Source organism: Eptatretus burgeri, chromosome 2 (assembly GCF_056783735.1).
Source record: "Eptatretus burgeri isolate ZD-2024b chromosome 2, Ebu_testis_v1, whole genome shotgun sequence".
NCBI classification, from domain to species: Eukaryota; Metazoa; Chordata; class Myxini; order Myxiniformes; family Myxinidae; genus Eptatretus; species Eptatretus burgeri.
In genome coordinates, this window is record NC_140962.1 from 80,878,023 (window position 1) to 80,905,592 (window position 27,570).

General features: G+C 42.8%; 1 protein-coding gene across 1 annotated transcript in view; it reads right to left on the minus strand.

Annotated features, from left to right (window-relative positions):
* Window positions 1-2,274: 2,274 nt before the first annotated feature.
* The window catches only part of UBXN4 (UBX domain protein 4), a 77,044-nt gene continuing 51,748 nt past the window's right edge, over window positions 2,275-27,570 (minus strand). The window contains exons 10-13 of the mRNA XM_085870020.1: window positions 19,340-19,442; window positions 12,275-12,406; window positions 9,602-9,813; window positions 2,275-3,403 (exon numbers count right to left, since the gene is read on the minus strand). Of these exons, the coding sequence (XP_085726146.1) occupies window positions 3,256-3,403; window positions 9,602-9,813; window positions 12,275-12,406; window positions 19,340-19,442 (595 nt within the window). The 3' untranslated portion in view covers window positions 2,275-3,255. The remainder of the gene's footprint in view (window positions 3,404-9,601; window positions 9,814-12,274; window positions 12,407-19,339; window positions 19,443-27,570) is intronic.

The window sequence follows — 27,570 nt, forward strand, 5'->3', positions numbered from 1 at the left end:
ATAAAATCTTATTTTAAGGAGTTCAGAATAACAGTAGTGTAAGATCCCAACATTCGAAAGGGGATATGTTCCTGAAAAATGCCGCAAATGCCAGAGCATTGTTTCAATGGGAAAAAGGGGGATGTGTTTTTTTTGTTTTTTTAAACACTCCAGCACTGGTTTTCTATATCCACCATCACTGATATTAATTCAGCTTGGGAATTCTTCCACAGAAAACTACTCTCTCTTATGCACACATTCATCCCACCCCGTTTTCAATCGTCTTACCCACCCTCCTGCTCTTGGTATTCCGAATCCTGTGGTGAGGTTGTTGCTTTAAAATAACTTGCATTCTCCTCCTGGAAGGCAAATCCAATCGAAGGCAATCTTGGATCATTCCACAAAACCCACAAGTGTGTATCCACTTTAATGAGAGCCAGAAAACAACATGCGTCCAATCTCAAGAATGAACTTTCAAACTTGTCTCCCTCCTCCAAAACCTGGTGGTGCCTTATCAAGTCCATCTTTGGTATATGCTTCCTTTCCCACCTTCAAATGGCCCCACACGGAGGATGCACAGTTGGCATCTGGCTTTGGAGGCCAGCTTTAAAATGTGGCTTGCCCAAGAGAGATCATGACCGAGAGTGAGACCAAAGGGTTTTCGTGACTGAAACTCTTTGCGAGGGTTGGTGAGGAAGTAGATGGGATGATTTGCGGTACAGTCCTTTCAGAGAGGGGAACGAGAGAGGGAAAGAGAGAAGGAGAGAGACTTTGCAGGATTGAAAGACTATTTCAAGTGTTTGACCTGTCTCTGCTTTTGTCAAGGTCTGAGGAGAAGGAAGAGGCTGTCTGTCAGAGGAATGAAAGATGTCACAGCAGAGAGTGGAGTCATCAGCAAAGAGATAAAAAGGATTTTCCAAAGATTCAGAGAGATCATTGATGAAGATGAGGAAAAAGATGGGGCCCAGAACATTGCCTTGGGGTACTCTAGCCTTGACAGGGAGAGGAGATGAAAGGATTCCGTTGAGAGCCACATGTTGGCTACAAGAATGGAGGCAGTCAGTAATCCAAGAGTGGAGTTGGCTTTGGATTCCAGAGGCAGACAGTTTGGAGAGCAGGGCAGGATGCTCGACTGTATCAAAAGCTCGAGATATGTCCAGAGAGACAGCCCTTATCTCGTATGATATTGAGGGCCTTCAACATTGTTGGGAGAGTAGAAGCAGCATGTCCAAGGTAGAGTGACAAAGTCTGAATCCGAATTGTTGATCTGAGATGAGGCTGTTGGAGAAAAGGAATGATTTTATGTCAACTTCGACGATGGATGATTGGAAGTAAGCTAATTGGTCTGTCATTAAGGGGATCCATTTTTGCCCCTTTTTATGTAATACTATGTAGTTGGCTGATTTGCAAGCAGATGGAAGACGACCGATGATAAATGACAGGGTGAAAAGGACAGAGAGAGGAAGTGCAAGAGCAGGTTTTTAGGACACGTAAGCTGATGCTGGTCTAGTTGCAGAGTCGGAGTCAGAGTCGAGGGTTGCCAGAAACGTTTCCACCTTTTCAGGTGCAAAAGACATAATTCAGGTGCAGTTGGTTATGATTGGGAAGGATGGACACAGAGAAGGAGGGATTCGGGACACAATATATTGAAGCAAACATAGAATTGAGGCATTCGGCCTTCTCACGAGCAGAGTCGGCTGTGGTGCCATTTGAAGTGAGGGAATAAATGGAAGGAGAGCATATACCAGAGACAGTCTTGATAAGGCACCACCAGGTTTTCGAGGAGGGAGACAAGTTTGAAAGCTCATTCTTGAGATAAGACAGAGGTTGTTTTCTGGCTCTCCTAAGAGCAGACACACACTTATTGTGAGCTTTGTGGAATGATCTGAGGTTGCCTTCGGTCAGATTTACCTTCCAGGAGAATGCAAATTGTTTTAAAAGGAACTTCCTCACCACAGGATGCAGACTACCAAGAGCAGGAGGATGGGTAAGATAATTGAAGATGAGCTGGGATGAATCTGTGCAGAGAGCATGTTTCTGTGGAAGAATTCCCAGGCTGAATTAATATTAGTGACGGTGGATATAGGAGACAAGTCCTGAAGTGTAAAAAAACAAAAAAAACAAAGCCAAAACTAAATAAAATAACACGAAAACGGGAATGTAGAAGCAGGTCACATTTTATAAACCGTGAATACGTGGGTTCCGGTCGAATCTGCAAATGTCGGGGTTCCACAGTCCTTCATTCCCCCAAACAAGTAGGTGGGTATATATTGATCCAAATGTTTTTTTTAGGGATGTTTTTAAGGAAATAACTTTATTTCCATTTCAAACTGCGATAACAATGTACAAGTCATGGTATTAAACGTCTGTGGTGCAACGAGACCCCTCGTGCTTGAATCTGGCCATAACGTGCCAGTTAAAGGGTTAAAACTGCATCAACACAACGGTCCTCATCTCCGCACTTCGGCCATGAGGAAGCAGTCACATTTTAGAGGAACCTATCATCAAATTACATGTGTCAATTTAAGGCAGAACTGTCTGTGAATGGTTGTGAGGTCAGCAAGATCAGAGATGGTCAAATTACTTCAACAACGAACAGTCATCACAAAGTTGATGAAATATACAGGGCTGAGGATACCTCTTGAAAAACATTGAAAGATCATTTGTAAGCAGTGATGTGAGAAACAGCACAGAGCAAGGTTTGAGTACATAACTTTGAGGTCACAATTTCACTTCTGTATATAGAAAAGGCTCTCGAGCACTTTGTTAGGTTTTCCAGACATTTACAATTATCCACGATTAACCACTCAGAAATCAACAGGGAGATTGAGATTCCCAAAGAAAATGAAAGTCAAACTCCAGATGCAAGATTTAAAAAGTGTGCAAAAGTTATAATCAAATAAAACAATTTGTTTAGGTTCTGTGAGCTTCGATGGAATAAAGCAAGCACCACAAAAATATATTAAATCAAATGCCATTGTAACGGGGAGCTGTGAAAGGGCTTGTTTGTATCAAGGGTAAGATGTAATACAGCAAAAGTCGAAGAAATACTCGGGGAACATTTCTCCACTATACTGGTGGGTGCAAAATATAAACCCCTTTTCAAAATAATTTTTCACTCATTGTGGAACCAATAGATACAGCATCTGAAGTAAATGAAAATCGATCATTATGACGATGCATTGAAAGATGCATCAAAATGTAAAATGCATGCAAGAAAGACGAGAAAGCCTGAGGTGGGGCTGGGTAATGAGTGGGGCGTTGGATGTCATTCTCTCACATCTGCTGTGTTGAGTTTCCATTCCAAGTATTATTATCATCATCTTCATTATTACCACCTTGAGAACCGAGTCGAAATATGTTTCCATCCCGGCGAAAGGTGGTTGAGCTCGACTGTCCACGCCGCCTCAGCAACGCCTCACCTCTAGATATAAAAGACAAGGGCAAGAAGAAGGAAAAGAAGAATTCAGAACAGGACTTATAAAATCATGACAGAGCATCCACCAGCCAGAATGCCAAAATAGATATAGAAATTCAAGTTTCTTTACGAATTTAAGGTGTAGCTGCATTACAGATGAAAAACTAGAATGGCACTCGGTAGAGTGCATAGCTCTGCCAGGCTGAACAGTTTACATTCTGTATCCAACTGATATGGTGGATCTGAATCTGGGTCTTCACCAAAATCTAATCAATTCGTCCTTGTCACACACCCAACCTATCCACCAAGTTTTGTCCCAATCTGTCCATAACTCTTTGAGATATCGTGCTATATAATCGCTTTTGGTCCTCTCTCAATACTGGAAAATCACTTAAAAAGTTCCAGTATCTGTATTCAGATGCGGATCTTCACAAACATCAAATCAATTCATCCTTGTCATACACGCAACCTGTCCACCAAATTCGTCTGAATATGTCCACGACTTCATATATCCTGCTCTTAGGGAGACGAACAAGACATGCAGGGGTGAAAACAAAAACTCCCTCCACCATTGGTGGTGGAGGTAATGAAAACACGTCCCCAGAAATGATGCAAACTAGCAGCGAAGTACTGCACACACAGGAATGAAGCAAAAAAAATTAAAACGCTAATGCGCTGCAATAAAAGGAGCTCGGAACAAACGTCATTGTTTCACAATACACCCAGACCCTGACCCCGATATTCACGGTTCTAACATTTGCGGTTCCCACGTATTCACGGTTGATAATTCGAGACATGCTCCTACATTCGTGGGAAATTGCCCTGCATATTCTTCGTTTTCATGGCGATTTCTTTGTCATGAGCCACGAGCATAACAGTTCTAAAACATATTGTTACGTTTGTGGGGTAGATGGAGGAATTTCAAAGCCAAGGTAGGATTGTATAGGGTAGCATGGTCTGTGGACGTGTGGAAGACATCTCAATGTAAATTAAGTAAGGAAAGCGAGCTTAAGTGTTAAGTATCACCACACAGGGGGTGGTGCTGTGTTAAATTAAGTAGGGTTTAAGGATAATTTCTCCCAGTGTGTGATTGCCCCGTGACCTTTTCCTATGTTTTTTGCATTTCAAGACCGGCGATAAAAAAGGATCACGTCCTTAAAACAACAACCACTGAGCTGGATATTCCAAGCAAGCAGGAAACCCTGACTCCAGGAATGACAACTCACAAACCATGCCCCTGGAGTGGATGATTAATGGGCGTGACATGTGAGGAGAATAGAGTTGGGATCGGAGTTAGGATTGAGTGTATATATAAACTTTTTACCAAGGTATCAAATGGAACTTTGTGGACTTCAAATTTGCTACATAGAGGGGTATTGGTTTGTTTTGGAGTTTGTTTACAGCCCCAGGAAGGGGTGTGTGTGTCTGTGTGTGTGTGTGTGTGTGTGTGTGTGTGTGTGTGTGTGTGTGTGTTTGTGTGTGTGTGTGTGTGTGTGTGTGTGTGTGTGGGGGGGGGATAGGAGAGAGTCATGTTTTGCCCTGCTAACCAAGATGGTCACCAGATAGATAAAGTTTTACAAGGTTGTTTATGACTGAATCAAAGAAATGTGTGTATTCTGCTCTTTACTCGCTTTCTCAGCATGTATATGTATTAAATTATTTTTCAAAAGCACTAAACTAAGTTACATTTGTATTTTTACATTTTTATAAATTCAATTAATAATTCAGTTTCCACAGCGGGATACAAGTAGTTTCGCGGGATGTCTCACCAGTGTAACATGTCATTCCCCATGGCGCCATGAGTTACTTAAGGAATGAGTTACTTGAGTTACTTTCAGAATAAAAACACGAACAGCATTTATTGATTTATCCAATAATTACCAGGTCGTCACATATGGACATTACACAATGGAAACATTCAGCGCATCTTAGTGTAAATCACCATCTTGCTACAAACAGCACCATCTGAGCAGTTACATTTTAAAAAAGCTTGGCATAATCTGCCTGCAGATAGGAAACATCTCGTATCCTGTGAGTTAAAGAATGGAAACGTTCAGCATATCTATTAGTGCAATTCGCAGCCAGCTAATTACGCATTAATTACGCAATGACATTGCTCACCACATCTATTATCAGCTGCCGAATACAGCACCACCTGTAAAAATCCCCCACAAATAATGTGCAGACTACTCATGCTCCTACAGTTACCCACAATGCATGCATCAAGCTCATAGGGGAGCGTGCCTCCACGGATCACGACGTGGCCAAGGCACTCCCTGCAGAACTCGTGAGCCTCATCGAGGAGAAGGGGTATCTGCCGGAGCAGGTCATTAACGCTGATGAGACCGGCTCGTTTTGGAAAAAGATGTCGACCAGAACATTAATCTCACAGCATGAGAGAGCAAAGCAGCTGGCTTCAAGGTCGCAAAGGACCGGATATCCCTTCTCTGTGCAAATGCCAAAGGGGACTTCATGGTAAAGCCCATGATGCTCTACCATTCCCTGAACCCATATGCGCTGAAGAACAAAAACAAGCAGGCGCTACCCGTGTACTGGAGGGCGAACAGGAAAGCGTGAGTGACGACAGAACATTTTATGGACTGGATTCATACCAGTTTCATTCCTCAGGTCGAGAGGTACCTGACAGGAAAGAACCTTTCGTTCAAGGGACTCCTGCTGCTTGATAACAATCCTGGCCACCTTACAGACCTGAACGGCGCATCTTCATCATCATCATTTTGCAAAATTACATGTGCTGTTTGTTTAATACTAAAATTGAAACGGAACATGTTGTTTTTTTCGTTTTGCGGTACGGTACAGTATGGTTAAGGGACTTTAAAATGCATTTCTCAATAAATTGGAAACAGTACCGGGTGTTGTCGTTTTTTTTTTTGGTAAGCATCTTTAATGAAACTGTAATCATGCATTCGTGGTCGAAAACATTTCAAACTTTAAAAACATTCCCCTTTGAACCAGGAACCTAGCAAACCGATAACATTATCCCCATTGTACCAATTCCCTGACTTTGGTGGTGTCACCATATGCAGCCTTTTTCATGAACCGAAACCGCCGCGAACCGATAAATGTTATCCCCTTCATCTCCATTGTAACAATGGCAAAACACTCACGGATTTTTTTCCCCGACACTTGCTTGCACATTTTACCCTGACACTCGGAGATTTTACCCCAACATTCTCGGATTTTTTACGGGTCAGGAAATCCCTGGAACCTATCCCCCCATTTCGCATTGAAACAATGCCCTCCCCATTCGCAGGGTTTTCCCAGAATGTAACGCCCACAAATGTCAGAGTCCTGGTGGACTGTTCCATAAACAGAAACTATAAATGATACCGAAGAATATTTGGAACAGTGGCATTTGTTTGACAAAAACCGAGCATGACATATCTGTTAATGGTCTCATATTTAAAGAAGAATAAGAGCAATTGGAGATGGCAGACACTCGCCAGGAATTGTTTTGTGTGGTGTTTGTATACCGGTGTTACGTAATTAATAAGAGACATAATTATAACCACTGGCAGTGATGACCGGGTACCAAGACATCCTGCTTTGATGCCACCCCACTTTGATCAGACACCTGACCCTGGGGATCCAGACCCAACTACTAGATTTAAGTGATTCTTCATCATTGAGAGGTAGAGCTCAAGAACCATCTTTAAAAAATGTATTGGCCAGAAATGTTCTCATGGATCAGGCATTACAGGACGGAGGTTTGTTCTCTACCGAGTGCCCTTCTCGTTTATATTTGTTCAGTCATTAAGCATAACACATCACTCTCTTTGCTCATGCCACCTCCACCCCTCACCTACGTCTTTATTTCTAATTTCTTCCTCTCCCCCCCTCCCCCAACCATCGCTGTCAGTGCCCTCCTCACTCCCCACTCCAAATGAAATGCAGCACTCTCCTCCCCACCTCTGTCTCTGTCACACACACACACACACACACACACACATACACACACACGCACACACACACACACACACACACACACACACACACACACACACACACGTTTTGTGAGAGTTTGCTCTCCCCACCTCCACCCCCCTTCCTAGCTTCCCCTTCTTCACACACTCCTCGCTTCCTCTCTCTCCTCTCCCCAGCCCTCACTTCCCTCCGTCCTCTCTGCCTCGCTTCCCTCCTCTCTCTCTCTCCCTTTCTCTTTCTCCACACCTCCGTCAGCGAAGCGACAGGTTGTATTTGCTCCTGATTAATATTTGAAGTCTTCAATTTATAAAACTATCCCTTTTTTCAGCGTTTTGTATGGACTGGATGCTGTCAAGATGTCCAGGGGTGTGTTCGGTTACCAAGCAGCTAGTTAGCACTTGCAAAGCCAGCCGTTCCTTACCAGTAGCTTGTTTGAGTAGTTAAGCCACTTGGCGAGCGCTCTACAACAAACTTGGTAACTGAACATACCCCAGATTCATTACAAGGTGACAAGGATAAATATCTATTCATATAGAATGACTTATTTTGGTCATAATGATGAATTAGTCACTCGGGGGAAGATTTCGACATGAGATGAGGAAAGTTAGAGGTTGGTAGGAATTGAAAGGGGTTTTATTTACAATATTTATTTTTCCCCAAATGTGGTTAAAAACCTTGTGAAAATTCCTTTGTGGGAGGAGGGAGGGGAATAAGGAAGGGTGGAGGTGGGAGGAGGGAGGAGATCGCCTCTGAGTGGGAGGAGGGAGGAGAACAAATCACCTCTGGCTTGTTTGGCATTGTCTGGGTGTGCGGCGCATATTTGCTGCAGCCAATTAAGCCTTAACAGGTTTCCTTATTTACCAGAGGAGGGAGCATAACAACCTGAATTCACACCAATATAAGGTATATTTAATGACACAATCATCAATGGTCATGGGGAAGGGAACACAAGGAAGCAATTAACAAATAGATGAGTCAACAAACAAATACCCCCCTTCACCAACGACCGATCCATGGCCGTGATGCCAATGACGAAACGGAGATCCTTAATTATCTTAAGCCTGATGGCTCACAGACACACCATGAGAGATGGGCAATAGAGAAGTCACAGGCCAAAAAGAGTTCCTTGGGCAAACCCAGCAGAGTTGTGTGGGCTGCAGGAGACTGTTGTTTGATTCCCCGATAGGGTTGTGCACATGTGCTGGCACTGGATCTTCACGCTTGCCTGTTGGCTGCGGAGAAGAGAGGGTTTGGCCTTGGCTCTGTCTCACCAAGAGTGAGTGAGGGGCAAAGCCACCCCTCCACGAATTCCTGAGAACTTTTATTCCCTTGGGATACTGAAACATTGCTGGTGTACCACACTCATCCCATCCCCCCTCACTCACCATTGGGCACCAGCTCGGTCTGTGGGTGGGGCATACCTATCCCTGACCCTTTCACCTCGGCTTCTGCCAACGACTTGGAAGATACCTGCACCTTTTGTTTTCCCAAAAGCGAGCATCACAATGCTCAACATAACGTTTGAGAACATTTCGTCAGATTTACAAAGGGATGGATATAATTAAAAATGGAGTCAAAAGGGTTGAGATTTTCAGAAACAGAATTAGGAGGGGGACACATTGTCTATCTATTGGATAAGTGATGCATAGCTAATATCACAATTAATTACATTATGCTTATGCTGAAACATATACCAAGGATATAACTGAACTATACTAAACAGTGTTAACCCCGAGGAACTACTCATAAAGCAGAAACTGGGGTGCATCCTACATACAGACATAATAAATGTAAGCTTTGTACATTTGATGAAGTGGAGTGTGAAAGAGCTTTGCATATTTCATGAAGTAGATTGGTGCTTACATTCGCTATATTTCTATTTCTTGCAGCATATTACATATTCCCTCACCAGAGCAAGGCACAGATACAGATCATAATAAAAAAACAATTTTTTTGATGTCTGATATAATTTTTGGGGGGATTTTTTGATCAAATACAGGTGAACCTCTGTATTTCAAAAGTTTTTTTTTTTAACTGTAACACTTAACACGATGCACCATTTGTAAACGCTAAAGGTCACGCACGCACGCACACGCACACGCACAGACACTGGTTATGCCCAATTGTTGCCTCGCTACCCCAATCAATTTAACCTTAACCTTGCTCTTCCATGAGCCTTGCCATTGTCAAGAAAATAAAAATTACTTCTATTTTCATAAAAACCTGTGAGGGTTTTCAAAATTACTAACCAACACTCACCTGGCACTGTTCTGTTGGACACGAGACTCCCTGTACTCAGCAGGCTCTGTGGGAGTAGGTATGGTGGTGGCCCCTTGAGATGGTGGTGCAAAAAACCTGTTGCTCAGGAAATTCCAGGTGGTCCAGATTGGTTGCATCACATATTCCAAAAGAGTCCACACCATACCAAAAGATGTGGCTGAACGCGCGGCTACTGCAGATGCCCGAGAGCCCTGAAGAGGACAGGTACGAACACAAACACTTACAGAGAGCTGATGAGGTGAAATAAAATGTCCCTGACTTCAACACACTTACTCCATTTGTCCTTCAAACTGTCAATGCCAGTTAAATAACAATAATAAAAAAGGCTTCAGATTGTTTCTTCAGCTGTGTATTAGTTGCTCAAGTCAGTTACTCGTTGTCAGCGAATTTGCGGCCATGAAGGCAACTTCAAATATGGAAACTGAGAATATTCACTGGGAGTATATTCATACACAGGCACCTTATTGTGAAGCAGCAACACACCTTTGATCAACATCCCTCAACACTAGTCTTTGATAGAATACACAATTTTGCATGAGGGTGCTAAAACATTCAAATGTAATTGTTGTTTTTTTTCGTTTTCTTTACAGGAGTGAAGCTAATGGGACAAACATCAGTGGGACAAACAACAAAGGGAAAGAATGAACAGGATAAGAGGAAAGGGAGGAGGGGAGCAACCACTGAAACTAGCAAGGGTAATGGGGGGTAATAAAGACCATGGGACAGAATTGGGGACGACAAGAAGTATCCCAAAAAATTGAGTCCGAGATCTTGCTGGCAGAGAATCGGCTGTGTGGTGTCGATGCCTTGTGCTTTCATTGCGTGGATTCCAATTTGGTTTCAGGATCCAAGTGGTGAAGCAACATTTCGTCACAACTTATCAGACACGTGAGAGAGGCAGCTGGATTGGTGTTGAACAGTTTGAGAAGCTTGTGACATGATGCCAGATGTTGCTGTCAATGGAGAGTGCTGAGGTTTCTGGAGAGCCATTTTTCCAAGATTTTTGACATGCCACAATATTTGTTGATGAGGATAAAATGCTTCCTTATGAAACTCCAATGTCTCTGAAAATTTGTTTGAACTGAACACAGTGATCTTTCATGATTAATGCCTCAATCTGGGAAATAGTTTGTACATTTGTCATATCTGGCAGCCATCCTGTCCTGGGATGATCTTCAAAGGGACTCCTTGCCATGCTTAAAGTTAGCTGCCCATTTGCTACTGCAAAATATGAGAGTACACAATTACCATACATGGTCACCAAGCCTTCATGCAATAATTTGAAGCCATGATATTATTGGAATGAAAGCTTGATGACACCTCAATGCTCAATTTTAGTAAGATCCATAACTAAGATATAGAAAACTTCTGGATTATATTTAGACTAGGTCAATTTTCCAAAAATCTTAATCCCGAAGGGAAATGGTGTTAATTTATGGCAAACAAGCTATTTAGGGGTATTGAGGGGTGCTGAACTCAAATCTGATGTCGACCAAGCTCAAAAATGGCTGATAATGCCTTAAAATTGAGAAATCCAAGATGGCCGCCAACAACGGGCTGAAATGTATTTATGTTCATATCTTTTTGACTAAACAAGGTAGAAACTTGAATGAAATGTTCCTTTGGAAGTTTTTGAAATTTTTGACCTCGGATGACGTCTTTGGTTGGTAAAATGCAAAAAAATCAAAATGGCCACCAAATTTACCCACTTTTCAGGTAAAATTTGATAATTATGGCTTACTAGGGCATGTAATAATATCACATGCCCTAGTAAGCCATAATTATCAATTTTTACCTGAAAAGTGGGTAAATTTGGTGGCCATTTTGATTTTTTGCATTTTACCAACCGAAGAGGGTTGGGCACACATCGACTTTTTCTCTGTTGTCCCGTTAAAAGGAGTGCTTTTTTATGGCCATTTTTCACACTGATCACGAATCCGTTGAAATTTTTGACCTAGGATGATGTCTTAGTAAGAATTTATTATACTCGCACAGAATGTATGTCTGTACAAGCCAATGGGTGAGGAGATGAGTTTTTTAATTAGAGACGACAAGTGACAAGTTGTGTCAGGTCAGGTCAGATTACATCTGTGACTTGCTGCAGGCACCATGTAAACCTGTGCTAACCTATTCCATGGTCGACCAATTTTGTGTCTTAGTAAGACATCATCATAGGTCAAAAATTTTCAACGGACTCGTGATCAGCGTGAAAAATGGCCATAAAAAAACACTCCTTTTAACGGGACAACAGATAAAAAGTCGATGTGTGCCCAACCATAATATTACATGCCCTAATAAGCCATAATTATCCAATTTTACCTGAAAAGTGGGTAGATTTGGTGGTCATTTTGATTTTTTGCATTTTACCAACCTAAGACATCATCCTATGTCAAAAAGTTCAACGGATTCGTGATCAGTGTGAAATTTGGCCATAAAAAACACTCCTTTCAAAAAAAGTATGGTTGTATGCCCAACCCTACTATTAATTTGAACATGAGCTTGGGAATAAAAAAGGCAGGTAGACTAAGCATATAGAATATGCATTGCAGATTGGGAGTTGATGCTGCAGGGAAGGATACTAGGTGGGTGGCACCACAAGGTGAGGGAAGCTGTGCAGGGAGGGGTTGGGGTGGGTCAAGCAAAGTTCCATACCGGTAACAATATGAGAACAGCAGTAGGTACAAGTTCCAAGTGCAGCAGTGAGCTGGAGAGGTCAGCGTCGGTGAATACGTGCCGTGGATACGTCATTGCCAATGTGAAATTGCCAAACGCATTTCCAGCGGCCTGAAAAGGCAAAAATCAAACTGTCGCTTAGTGAAGTTGCACAATTAAAATGCCCCAAATAAAGAAAAGAACAAGCATGGATGGAGGTGTTTCATGCAGTCTTGAAAATCTTTGAATAAATCAAAGTTTTAAAATGCTTCATTGAAAACAAATAAAATCGACAAGAAGTCGTATTTATCTTGATAGTGTAGTGTATCGGAGGATTTTGTCAAGTTTGCTGGGTTTTCCCATGACATAATTTCGTAGTATAATACAGAATAAATAAATGCTCGAGAATGTACATTCAGGAAAGCCTGGTGTTGCCTTAGTGGTTAGGGTGGCTGGCTTGGGATCCTCGGGTCCTGAGTTCGAGCCCTGTTTTCCACTGATTTAACATCAGGGGGTTGACATTGCCTGTCATCCTTCTGAGGTCGACGAAATGAGTACCAGTGTACTGGTCCCGGTGTATGCCCTGGTTAGAATAGGTGTACCATATCCCTGTGTGTCGTAAGAGGGGACCAGAGTTGGCATCAGGAAGGGCATCCAGCCATAAAAAAAACAAAACATTTGCCTCAAGAAGGGAACCATAATTGCATGCAGCCCGCAAAAAAAGCTAACCCCTGCTCAGCAGGGAAAAATGGCTGTAAAAAGGCTGGTTTTTAAAAAAAATATACATTCAGGCCGAGAAGGCACAATTTGGAGCATCAATTTCTTTCATACACAAAATTTGCCAAAACCAAATGGAATTTATTGAAGTCAAACCTGCATACTCAAAAAAAAATTCCCGGGAAAAACGGCCCAAAATAAATCCCCCACAAAAGAGAGAAGTTCCACACACACAATTGAATAAAGTACAGGTTCTTGCAATTTATTATACTCGCACAAAATGTATGTCTGCACAAGCCAATGGGTGAGGAGATGAGTTTTTTAATTAGAAACGACAAGTGACAAGTTGTGTCAGGTCAGGTCAGATTACATCTGTGACTTGCTGCAGGCAACATGTAAACCTGTGCTAACCTATTCCATGGTCGAGTTGTCAGCGACTAAACTGTCTCCCCCACCAAGTTTCTTGGTGAGGAGGGTGTATGAAATGGACACCCAGCAGGATGAAAACAAAACCTGTCAAAGGGCGGAGGAGCTCCTTGTGAGCCAACGGCCATCAATATCTAACTAGCTGAAACCCCGTCACAGACGGATTCTGTTCCATGATCCCAATATGACAACCAGTGGCGGCTCTTGTAAGAGCCGGATCCCAGTTGATGTACTCCATAGCCTTACCTAATGAGGCCTACAAAACATCCTTGTACACAACATTTTTGGTGTGCACTACTCCTTGTGAAGAAGTCCCTTGATTTGTGCACGTGTCTACTTTGACGTACAAACACCGTGTCAAAACTTCTCAGGTCACAGTACCGAGAAAAACGACGCGACCGCGAGGAGGAGCACAAAATTGGTCCTTCAATATTAATATATAGAAGATACAATGTTTCTTCCAATTTTTGTGCCAAATTCACAATCTGAGGTAGTCAGCATGTGCAGAAGAGGGTTTTACATTGCAGACGCTATTTTCGAGGAGTGGAATTACACCTCTCAGCGGTGACGGTCTGCCGACGACAGACGTAATGACGTCAGCGAATGACCGATGATGTCATGACGTCCTGACGCCTCTCAGCGGGAAGTCACACGTCGCCATGTAAATGAATGTAAAACGAAAAGTGTTTATTCTGCTTTAGAGTTGAAAGTTGACTATTGCCACTATGTGTGATGGACTCTTACAGGTACGAAGTTTCTTTCAGTCCAGGTCACAGTACGGAGAAAAATGTGACGTGACCGCAAGGAGGAGCACAAAATTGGTCCTTCAGTATTAATATATAGATGCCCAACTGTGTCTGCGGATGTCCTTCTGCAGTTGGGTCACTTTTTATGAGGAGGTTGGTGGCAGGATTAGCACTGCAGCCACCGTAAAACCCTTCATTTCACAAAACATTCCAAAAGCATCAGAAACAAAAAGAAAATCTGAAAATCCACTCCGTAGGAGTACCTCCTGTGCAGCTTCCCCTCACAGGGCAGCTCACCAAATGACAGGATTGGGGCAAAGCATTCGGGACCCCCAATCTTTGCTGATAGGAGGGAAACCACGGGGTAGCATTCCCGGCGCAAATTGCGGTAGTGTGTGTCGGGGTGGTGCTGAGGTGTCGTCCACCAGACGTTAGTCTCCTTGGGTTAACCCGAGGCAGTCCCTTCGGGTGGGTGCCTGGAACATCCTATCCCGAAGAGAGGATGATCAGCTGTCTCTGTTATCATCTGAGCTCAAGCGTTTGGACATCGGTATTGCAGCACTCTCTGAGATTCGGAGACTGGATTGCGGCGAGAGAGAGATTGAGGCGAGATCATGGCCGGTGGTTCCACCTATTGGTCTGGTCGCTCTGATGGTTACCATGCCCAAGGAGTTGCTGCAGCTGTGTCCAATAAGCTGACTCCAATGATAATTGAGGTAACACCGGTCAACTAGCGTATTATGAGACGAAGGATTCGTCATTCCTTGGGTGTCATTTCCATGGTCTCTGTAAATGCTCTGACCGAGGCGAGTGATCTCACCGTGAAGGACGCATTCAATGTCACGCTCGAGTCTGTGGATGATCAGTGACCCAGGTGAGATACTCTTCTAGTCTTGGGGGATTTCAATACATCAACTGGAACTGATTGAGATGGTTATGAGACATGCATTGGTCCCCATGGGTCTGGAACTGTGAACCAGAACAGCACAAAGTTCCTTGACTTTGCAAGAAGTCATGGACTGAGGTTACTGGCTCATGGTTTCAGTGCCCACAAGCTCATCGCTGGACTTGGTATTCCAACACTGGCGGTGTGGCAAAGGAGATTGACCTTGTGCTCATTGATGGTCACTGAAGGATGATCCAGAACTGCAGGGTCCACCGGAGTGCTCAGTTCCTCAATACTGACCACAGGCTTGTTGTGGCAACTCTGAAGTTTCAGCTTAAATCCAGGAGAATGGTACCATCCCAGCCCAGGCTGGATGTTGGCAAGCTCACGGATGAGAGGGTAGCTGAGGTGTTTGCGAAAAGGCTGAACAGAGATTTTGGGTGTCTGGGTGTTTTGGGGGATCCTGAAGAGTTGTAGAGTACCTTCAAGACCACCATCGTTGATGTTGCTGGTAGATAGTCTTGGAACTAATCGGAGGGTGAAGAAGAATTTTGTCTCTCAAGCGACACTGGATACCATTGACCACAGCCACAGGACCAGGCTGAATGGCAGAGCTGAGCTGTTCAGGGAGCTGAGGCATAAAATTGTACGTGCACAAACGGTGGACAAGGAGGCCTATGTGCGAGGAATCTGTGAGGGTGTGGTGCATCACTTGTGGTTAAGTGATTCTCGTCCTGCTTACAGGGGAATTTGCACATTGCGTTCCTCCAAGCCAGTCCCTCGGTGTACTGCAGTTAGAGCAGAGACAGGTGGGCTCTTGACAGAGGAGTCCGAAGTTAAGGCCCGCTGGTCCGGTTACTTTGAGCGGCTGTACCAGGCTGGTCCACCAGTTGTCGAGTTGGATGTCAGGGGGTTACAATTCCTATTGCTGACCCTCCAATCAACTGTGGTCCACATACGTTTTTGGAAACATAAGCTGTGGTGAACCAGTTGAAATGGTGTAAAGCTCCTGAGATCTGTGGCATCCATGCTGAACTTCTCAAGGCTGGTGGAAATGCTTTGCTCATGTCGTTGCATACAGTTCTGTGCTTTGCCTGAAACACAGGCATCATCCCAACTGACTGGAAGAGGGGCCTTGTTGTCCCTCTCTGGAAAGGGAAGGGTGATCGCCAAGACTGCAACAACTACTGAGGGGTGACGCTGCTCTCAGTGCCAGGCAAAGTCTTTGCGCAGATAATTCTTGAGGACCTGTGCGGGAGGACGAAAGTCCGAGTCTTCAGGTCCTTGGTACTTCCAGTCTTGCTCTATGGATGTGAGACTTGGACTCTGACCAGGGATCTGAGACAGAGACTTAATTACTTTGGTACCAGGTCTCTTTGGAGAATCGTTGGTTATCGCTGGTTGGACTTTGTGTCCAACGAGCGGTTGCTGAGAGAGACTCAAATGAGATTTGTTACCTGCATCGTCTGTGAGCATCAGCTGCGGCTTTATGGACATGTGGCTCGTTTTCCAGATGCTGATCCTGCTCACTAGATTCTCTCAGCGAGGGAACCTCATCACAACTTATCAGATGGGCTTCGAGCCCACTTATCAGATGGGCTCCGATGGGCTTTGGATTGAGCCATTCAAGTATCCCATGTCGGAGTGGTGACCCATCCAGGATTTTGCCAAATAGCCCAGGAGACTGCTTCGGCAGCACCAACGCTCTGTACAGAGTATGGTCCCAATGGATGGATAGATGAATGGGAGTACTTCACATGTGCCAGGTTTCAATTTTTTCTCCGGAGCAGATTCAGAGATACAGAGGTCCAAAATTTCTCCTTTTTTCCAACATGGCTGCCACACTAAGTGATGAATGACATCATAACTATCATAAAAACATTCTGCATGAGTAGTCACACATATGGTGAAAATTTCTTGTCAATCAGATAAGCGGTTGCAGAGACAACAGAGAAAATTAGCATGGACGGACAGACAACCCAAAAACATCATGCCACTGGCAACTTTCTCAGTGGAGGAATAAAAATAAAATAAATTAAGCAAATCTGAAAATGCAAACACCTTTTTATCTTCCTTCCAGAACTGTTATCACTATTTTACAATGATAATTTAGCGGTCTTACACCTTGAAAATCGATTATTGTCTATCAAGCTTCCTGCATCAGTTCTTCGCCATCCAAAAAATTCTTCCCACGAAGCCAAGTTGTTTCCCCCATGGACCCAAACTCCAGCCTTTGTGCCAGCACATGCATTCGTGCCAGCACACTCATGCTGCGACCCTGAGGTGTCCACACGGAACCTCATGGAGATCTCCCACGGTCACCACTCCCACTACAGGTGTCACGCCCACTTCAGCCATGCCTGTAGCAAGAGCCACATTACCCAAACGACACGTCTTGCATGCCACACGTCATGCCGTTTCTTTAAAATTGTTATAACAGTCGTTGACAGCAAACCAAGATAGTGAGTGATATCAGCTGGTCATTCAACATTCTTATTTCATTTCACTATGTCTAATTTGACATCGAGTCACACAACTGTATTGCCGCTTACGTGCAGGTTCACACTTTTCGTTACCACTTCGTTTACCACTCATTGTTCAACGATTACCACAGTAAAGTACACAAAAGATAAAAATACAGTGCAGTACTAAACAGTACGTGGTGGCGTTAAGTCTAACAATGCACAGCGTGAGATGATGCAGTGCATTGTGGGGTGGAACGCTGGGAAGCTGGTACGCAAAGCATTGTAGGGTGGGACATTTGGTAACGGGTTTTTCGTCCAATGGACGTAAGTGCGGGGAATTGTTGGATGTATGATGAAAATGTTCCGAAGTAACTTAAGGACTTGTATGCGAAATGATGGATAGCAGGGAGACATTAGCAGTGACCCCCTGTACAGCATTCTTGGTTATGACTATTTCCAAAAAGATTGAGACAAGAGGATGGAAGGGAAGAGAGATAGAATCCCTCAAATAGTACATTGTCCTATTTTGTAATGTTCATTTGTGTGCACCAGGTTCCTTTTCAGACTTTAGGTCGAGCACAATTTCAGTTTTGGCGGAAAAGGAAAAAGCCCCACGTTGCACAGCCGAGCAAGTGAGATAAATAACAGTGTAGATATTTATATTGTAGTGGAGTTACTGCGTTTTAAAAGGTGCCACCAAATATTGGGAGAATGGTGGAAAAATATTTTGAGCATGATGTTGGAATTGTAGGTGTCTGGAATAATACGATTTCAAATAGAAAACAAGCAACCGGTGTTGTTTTCATTTGAAACTGGAAAATTAACAATAATGGCAAAATAATTGCAGTGAATGCAATGAAACAAAGGTATCAAATACAAGAATGAGATTTGTGTCCCAAAATGAGTATGCAAAAATTAGGTCAGTAAAAATAAATAAATTTTATAACCCCAGCGCTGTGGGGGACAGACGGTTATTTCTCCAGCATGTGGAGTGAAAATGAGGGATATGGGGGGAAGGGGCCACGGCCCCCCTTCCTGAAGTGGTTCGGTCAATGGGGAGCACAACTTTTACCAACTTTTTTCCCCTTTAAAATGGGCAGATTAGGACGGGAAGCACAACCCCGTGAGACCTTACTGTCCTGATGTATTGTACCAAATTTGGTCTGTATCGCTCAGGCAGTTGTGGAGAATATGTTTGGGTGAAAATGAGGGATTTTGGGAGGGGGCCTGTGGCTCCCTTTCTGGAGGAGACATAGCCATGAGGAGCACAATTTAAGGTTAAAAGCATGGTCCCGATGTCGCATGGTGAGTTTGGTCTGGATCTATCTGGCGGTTTCTGAGAAGATTTTTGAAGAAAATACCAATATTAGGGGCAAACCCCCCTTTGTAGTGGGTGCATCCAGATGGGGAGCACAGCCCCATGAGACTTTGCTGTTCTGATGCATCATACAAATTTGGTCCATAATCGGTCAAGTAGTTTGTGAGATGTTTTAGTCAAATGTTAATGTACGTAAGGACGGACGGATGGACACAGGAGCCCCACGACATGAGCTTATTTCAGAAAAATAATAATAATAATAATCATCATTGCATAAAATATCATCTTCCACAAATAACCAAATCTGCAAGCAAAACAACATCCCACAAGCACTATGTATGCATGCGCCTGATGCAGAATCCCCAAAAAAACAAACAAAAAAAAAAATCAACAAATCATGAGTTAAACCAACTTTATTCAGATAGCACTTCCTCTTTGAAGACTTTTGCCTCATTTTTAAAGATGCCATACTGAGCCCAAACAGAAAACACTTGAGTGCTGACACACCTCAGCCACAAAATGGCGAGCGGCTCCCAGAGTTGTTTCTGATGGGAACTCCTTGGTGATGGAAGATCCATCTGGCAGGCGGAACTGGATTCGTGCTGAGGCACTGCAGAGGAATAAAAATGATAATAGAATAAATTAGGACAGCACTCGGAAGAGCGCATACATTCACTAGGCCGAAGAGTTTACATTTTTGTATCCCACTGGTAGGAAGAACTGCATCCGGACCTTAACCAAAATATAATCGGTTTGTTCTTGTCGCCGACCCAACTCATCCTAGTTTTGTCTGAATCCGTCCATAACTTTTTGAGATAACATGCTATACTGTCGACTCCTACATTCGTGGTTCCGCTATTCATAGACCACACATATTTACGGCTCATAAAATGTGACCTGTTTCTACATTTGCGGCCCTGTGCTTCACATATTCACAGTTTTTTTTTAACGTATTCACGGGGTTTCTGACCTTCTATATTTGAGGCCCTGTGCTTCACGTGTTTGCGGTTTCTCTGACCTGCTTCTCCATTCGCGTTTATTATTATTTTTTTTTTCCACAGGATTTTTGATTTTCCCTGGTGAATCATGAACCGTCAGAAATCTAGCCCCCCTTCTTCCCCATTGAAACAATGCTCCGACATTCACGGATTTGATATTGGCAGCATTTTTCATTAACGTATCCCCCACAAACGTCGGTATCTGACAGTACGTATATTGTTTTTGTCCTCATCTCTCAATGGTGAAGAATCACTTTTAAAATTCTCGGATTTGGATCTTCACTAAACTCGAATACATTTGTTCTTGTCACACACCCAACTTGTTCACCAAGTTTCGTCCAAATCTGTCCACAAGTTTTTGCAACATCGTGCTATGCAATGCATTGTTTTTGGCCCTATCACTCAATGGTGAAGAATCACTTTAAAAATTCTCAGATCCAGATCTGGGTTATCATCAAACTCAAACCAATTTGTTCTCGTCACACAGCCAACCTGTCCACGAAGTTTCGTCCAAATCAGTCAACAATATTTTGAGATTTCAAGTCCAGATGATTTCAATTTCCTCCTCTACCCTCTCTTCCTTCCTTTCCTGTGTTTATTCCCTTGGTGTTTGCTCCAAATTGTTGTCCTGCTACCTCACTGTCACAATTTAACCTCACTCTTTAATGAGGTTTGCAATTGTAAAGGGGGGAAAAAGTGCAAGCACAAATCCAACAGGAGAAAATTTGGTGCATCCACTCGAGAACATGATATAGATTGGCTTTGCACCAAATTTGGGGCAAGCTGCCTTTCCTGCCTCCTAACGTGCAGTGACACTTTTCAGAGAACAAAAGGTTTAGTCTGATTTGCTACTTCACTATAAATTTGAAAGAATGAGTCAACTCAGACCTTAAATGAACTCAAGATGGACAGACCTTAAAAAAAGAGCTTTTTGGGTGGAATGAGGAATAGATCTGTGGAATGTGAAAGCTAAATTTTGAACTGTTTTTGAAATATCGCACATATAAAAGCACATGGGCTTATGATCAGCCATCTCCGACCTTGTGGAAGGGGTGGGGGACAACAAAGATTAATAAAACGCAAACAAAAAGATGCCGATGGACTCGATGGAGAAAAACCTGTGATTGAGATAGAGATCTCTAAAGGTCATATCCACAATTGAGGCAGACACTCCACTTATTTCATTCTTTTCAATTGTCCCAGATTACTTCATTTATTTTAGCAAGATACTAGGACAACCTGCAGTTCCAAGAGCCACTGCAAAAAGATGAAATTGTTGAAGCTGTAACAATAGTCAATTTCATGTGTTGTACAATTGGGGAGTTACAAACTTTGAAGCGATTTCCTGAAAATTTCACCAGAACAAGTTGTACTGAACAGGTTGCCCTTATAGTATTGAATAAATAGAATGTAGTACACGTCACAATCATGGCTATGCTCTGTGGGGCTGATGATCTATCACCATTGTCCATCATGACTTCAACTTCATCAGCATCATTTATTTGCAGGTTAACAAATCTTAATTAATTGTGTTCAATTCTGTGTTTGTATGTCCATAAACACCATGAATTAATGGAAGCTTGGAGTCGACACTTGGCAGTTGAAACATAAAGTAAATTATCAGAAGTGAATGGTGATGGCTTTTCATTGCCATACACTAAATAATACAAATGATAGCTCAAAACACACACATTATATTATACTAGCATTGAACCCGTCGCTTCACTGATGGTAGCTGAACCATAGAACTTATATAGGCTACAATACAGTAACCCAGCTTAGAGCCAATATTTGCAATTTTATTTTAATTCCAGAAACACTATGTTTACCATGAACAACCCAGCGTTCATTTTCGTAATATGGAGATCAAGCTGTTATTGAGATAAATGTAACCCTAACTGCCCTAATAAATCAAAACACATATTCACCAAAAAAACAATATTATTAAATAATTTTATGTTCCGAGGAATCGGACGCTAAATTGTTTTTTTCTATTTTCTAAATTGCAAAATGTAATTCTCATTGAGTCAGGACTAATACAACGCCGTAAAGGCCTAGCTTAGTGCCAAACATTATGCCGTAATGACGTCCCAAACATAACACTGCCTCACTACACCTCCACCTGACCAAATCCGTCATCCCGACTCTTAGCGTGTGGCATTCAGTCGCCTACGGACGTCAGATATATGGGTTATGGTGTTCAACTACCATCAGCGAAGCGACGGTACGGGTGCTGGATGTCAGGATGACTGGCACATGTCCGCAGAGGCAATTGATTGCTTTTGACATTTGCATGTGGTACATGCTTGGGAGCCTCATTGGTATACGTTCTGTCTGCGCTGTCGCTGATGATTCGCCAATAAGCAATGAAACCGGTCCGGTAACTGAGGGGGTGTGTAGTATTGGGATTCTCATGTGTGTACTATGTGTGAATGTCTTTATAGTTGTTGAGGAACACTGGGAATGGTTCAAAACAGTGTTGGTCTTCTTGGGTTGCTTTATACAACTTATTCGGCTGGAAGAGTGTGGGAGAAGGTGTTGATGAGATGTTGATAGAAAAGAATAACACTACTTCAAGATTCACAGCCGGGCACACGAATAATTCCCGTTATACATTGGTGGGGAAATCTAACCTGGACACACACTTATCGGAATAACTGATATTCGGGGAACCTGAATGGTGTTCTGTGAATTTCAACAACTGTAACAATATATATAGTACTATGTAAAGGTTTGGGTTATTTTCACTTTTTATGTGAAAATAAAATGTGAGGTGATGTGGGTCAGGCAGCAGAGAAAAGAAATGGACAAGTACAGGAACAAAGTACACCACTCCCATGCCAAATAAATAAATAATAAATCTTCCAGCGTACAACATTGCCAGGGTGCCTTCTGCGCCCAGCGATGCCGCCGTGCAGCACATGGAGACGGAATTGGGAGGGAGCGGTGTACAATAATTGCATAATTAAAATAAATAAATAATAATCGTAAAATAATCAATTTGGCTAAATCAATTGGCTAATTGCATACCGAAACCATGACCGTTTCATATGGATCTGTAACTTTTTGAAAATTGAATAATTAATCGATTAATTAATAAATCAAAAGCATCCTTAATAGCCAAATCACTTGTTCACTGTTGTAGCCGAATATCATTTTCCTAGCTCAAAGGATGACTGAGACAAAGAATAAATAAAACAAACGAAGCAAAAACTGAGTACTCCCTTCCTTCGGCACCTAGCGATGACATCATGCATCATCACCTGGATATGGAATTGGGAAGGAGCGGTATACAATATCAGATTAGAGTGGAGCGAGATCAGACAGGGAAATAGGTTTGAGTTTCTGGGGGGAACAGTGACCGGGGATGGTAAATCTGTGGCAGAGGTGCAGTGGAGGTTGGTGGGATCAATTAATGGCAGACAGAAAGACATCATGGGAATTTAAAGGGAAGGTTCTGGTGTCATATACAACGCTGGCCTACCTTTATGGTCTGCACGTGGTGGCGCTGACAGAAAGACAACAGGCTGCAGGTTTGCGAGAACAAGTGGGTCAGGAGAATTGTGGGAATGAAGAGGGTGGATAGGAGGATGGATGAACTGAGCGAGGAGACTGATGTGCAGATGAGCTTGACGGGGAGATTGGTGAAATACCGGTTGAAATGGGCTGGACACTTGGTGCGGATGTGGGAAAAAGAGAATGGCAAAAAGAGCGGAGAGGTTGAGGGAGCAATGTCGGAGGAAAGGAGGTAATACACGGTTGAGATGGGAGGATTGTGTGAGGAGGGATATCAGTTAGGTGGGGGTGGTCAAAGAGTGGAGAAAGTTGACCGAGGACAGAGGGAAGTGGAGGAGTAGCATGGTTAAGGCTGGGCAGAAGCTTGGAGCCATTGGACCTCACACCACTGGCTGCAATATGGCCACAAAATTGACTTGGATGGGACCAGTGTCTAGATACGACATCCAACAACATGACTGATTCTGGAGGCATGCCACATCCAGAGCAGAGAAGGTGGTCGAACTGAGGAGATGGTGGACATACCCACACAATACAATCCTCTGATACAAATGGCAAAAAAACCCAACATTTTGGATGGTGCAAGACAAGGTGAGCAAGAATTTACTCACCATGATACATACATCACCAGATCACGAGTGAACAAAAAGAACAGAGCAGAATATTGTTGATGCGATTGGTGTTCTTTGTTTAACATTTGGCACACACAAAATAATAATAATAATATTTTTAAAACTCGTCTCATTTGGCTTCTTGCACTGGCACGTAACTGGAAACGAATTGTTTCCCCAGGAATAAAAGTGACACGTGCTGAGACTTGTGGTCAATTGGCTGAAGGAAGCCCACTGGAACGCGGGTGAAACATCGCCCGTGACCAAATCAGCTCTTGCTTGTTTATGACTACATTAGGAGGGTAGATCTCATTACTTTTTTAGCTGGATGAGGCTTTCTCTTAAAACGATGTATAATCACAACTGCCCCAATGTTATAGCATACAAATAATTCACATTGAGTCATGAATAATACAGCGCCATAAAGTTGTATTCTCTGCACATGTGCATGTAGAAATACTATACAAACACAGTACATACAAATACAAATGCACACACACAAACAAAACACAAACCAAATTGGTGGTTTTAAAATTGACGAGGCTGGTTTACACGGCACCGATTTCAAATCACTGAATTTAAATCAGTGGTTCTTAACCTTTTTACCACCACGCCCCCTGTAATAGTTAGTCCTTGCCTCCACTCCATGCCCCCCCCCTCACATCTTCAACCAAATGATTAAAAATCCCTCCTGAATTAAAAAGAAAAACTGAAAAAGTGTGTGTTTTTAGTCTTTTTATTGAACAAAGAATTCTTTATAAGCAACACTCGTATACACAGCATATTTAATGAGATACTTGACATTGCTTCTTCGCCACCAGATCTTGAATGCGTGGTCGAATGCCAGAGAGAGCACAATGCAAGTCCCTTTCAACGTTCAGCTTGTTTCTGTACTTGGTCTTGACAGCAACGAGCGTGGAAAATGCAGCTTCACAAAGACACGTTGATCCAAACATTGTCAGAATCCGAAGAGCTTGATGTGAGATCAAAGGGTAAACAGGAAGGTACGTGACCAAGAACGTCTCCAGATCCAGTTTTTTGAAGTCTTCTTCAGCCGAGGAGTTGAACTTTAACTCAAGAAACTCCTCTTGCACTTCATCTGAAATATCAGCGACTTCACATTGAAATGGGTTCCGAATGAATTTCCAGGCTTCGTGCTTCTCATCTATATCCAGAAAGTATCTGATGAATTCTGCTTTCAATTCAGTCAGATGAGTAATTATTTGTTTCTTTAATTCAGAATCAAGGTTACCATGACTGAGAGCAGAATCCAAGTTAGCAAAACTGGCTATATTTCCATCCTGAATTCGACATTTCCAGAGGTCGAGTTTGGCCATGAAGGGTCGAATGACGTCATGGTGCACGATTATGTTGATGTTTTTCCCTTGGAGTTTGAGGTTAATGTCATTCAGCGCTTCAAAGATGTCCACCAGGTAAGCTAGAGATAGCAAAAATCCTTCAGACTGGAACTTGTCATGGAGATCTGCTTTCTGCTGCGAATCTAAAAATGTTGCCACTTCTTGTTGTAGTTCATAAAGCCGTCCAAGCATGTTTCCCTTCGAAAGCCATCGTACGTTTGTGTGGAAAAGCAAGGCTTGGTGTTCAGAATCCATATCCACACACAGCTGTTTGAAGAGCCGACTGTTTAAGGCTCCAGCTTTGATGAAGTAGACTACCTTGATAGCCAGGTTCACGACATCCCTCATTTCAGCAGGTAGAGTTCTGGATCCTCAGGCTTCACAATGAAGGATGCAGTGCGTACCAAAAGCAGATGGATTTTTTTCTTTCACTCTTGTTATGAAACTAGATTGCAAACCAAACATGGCTGGAGCTCCATCAGTACACACCCCTACCAGCGAGTCCCACGAAAGTTGATTTTCCTGGAAGAAGTTTGATACCACTTGAAAAATCTGTTGCTGTTGTATAACTTTCCATGGGATGGCAGAACAGCATTTCCCCTTTTACACTATTGCCTGACACGAAACGAGCATACATCAGTCGCTGAGAACACTGAGCAACATCAGTCGTTTCGTCCAACTGGATGGCAAATACAGGAGAAGCTCTTATTTGGTCGAGAACTTGATCTTTGATGTCTTGAGACATTTCATCGATCCTTCCCTTGGCGGTATCGTTTGATAGAGATTTGGGAAAGCTTGTTTGTGCTATCCTTCCCCAGAACGAGCTCTGCTGCACGCAGTACACTTGGTTTTATGAGAGTCTCTTCGATGTCATGGCTCTTTTTGCTCTTTGCAATCAACATGGCGATCTCATAGGAAGCCTGAACAACCTTTGAAGTCTGTTGCCGAAATGCTCCACTGCCGTCCATCTTAGCTTACTTCAAGGACTGCCTTTTGTTTCAAAGAATGCCTTGGGTTTGGCAGCGAGAGCAGGTAGCAATGTCTTCAAGTGGCGTTCCAAGCATGTGGGCCGCATGCCATCATTGCTCAGTGTATTGTAGCATATTACGCACTGGGTATCTCTGTCACCCTTTTGGAGAGACACAAATCCAAATCGAATATATTCGTCAAGATACTTCCACTTTTTTGCACTCATTGCAAATGATTTTAATATTAAAATTTTAATAAAATAATAAATTTTAATATTAAATTTAAATAAATGTTGAATTTAAAAATTTATTTTAATACAGCCAAGTCTGAAGACGACGATGGTTCACGAGCGGTATTTGACAATGTAGATTGTTTCAGAAGTCAAGGATGAGACAATGTGATTATGTTTGACCAAGTTATAAAAATGATCAACATGATGTGGTACGAGTGACAGGTTGGGCCTTAGTTATTTTATAACTTGGTTTACGCAGTTCTTCAGCTAAAATGTAAGGTCGGGAGGTCGAAATATAAACAAAATTTCAATTTTTAGAAATTATATATTTTTATGATTTTTTTTTTCGGATGTTCCATGGAAAAAGACAAGGGGAGGAGGAGGGGGGGAGGATAAATATAAATCCCGGACCAGGAGGATCTAAGAAAACATTGAAGATGGAAAACCATTCAAATGCAGGATGTCCATGTTCACTGTATCATCTGATGGGAAAAACAATAAAGAAGGATTAAAACTTGGTTTTACAATATAGTCTGGCATGTTTTTCTTATAAGAACCTGTTGGATCATCTAACAAATGGAAACAATGCTGAGAAAATTACTGTCCAAGTCATAGATGTGTGCGTGCACACCGGTGCATAGTGCTGGATATGATTTAAAAAAGGTGTCTACTCAGAGTCAACACGCTCAAAACGGTCAATCAGAGCGATAACCAGCTAAGTTTTCAGTGGGCATCTGATCGTACCGTCTCCCCATCTCCATGAGCACATCAAAGGCTGATTTCTGGTCCGTTGAAGGCTGAATATCAGCATCTCGCAGGGAAACTTTGACGTACTTGGCATCGAAATCTTTTAATACGAACAGCGGTGGACAACTTTCGATGGAAACAAAATCGGCACGATCGAGAGTAGCGTGCGAATCATCCCTGCTGCTGCACTGAATTGATGCAATAGTTCAGCCAGAATATTCGTCGTCAAGATGTTGCGTGATTAAATCACCAATACAGTCACTCGAATTTATACCGCTGACATACTTCTTAACAACTCATGGCTCGC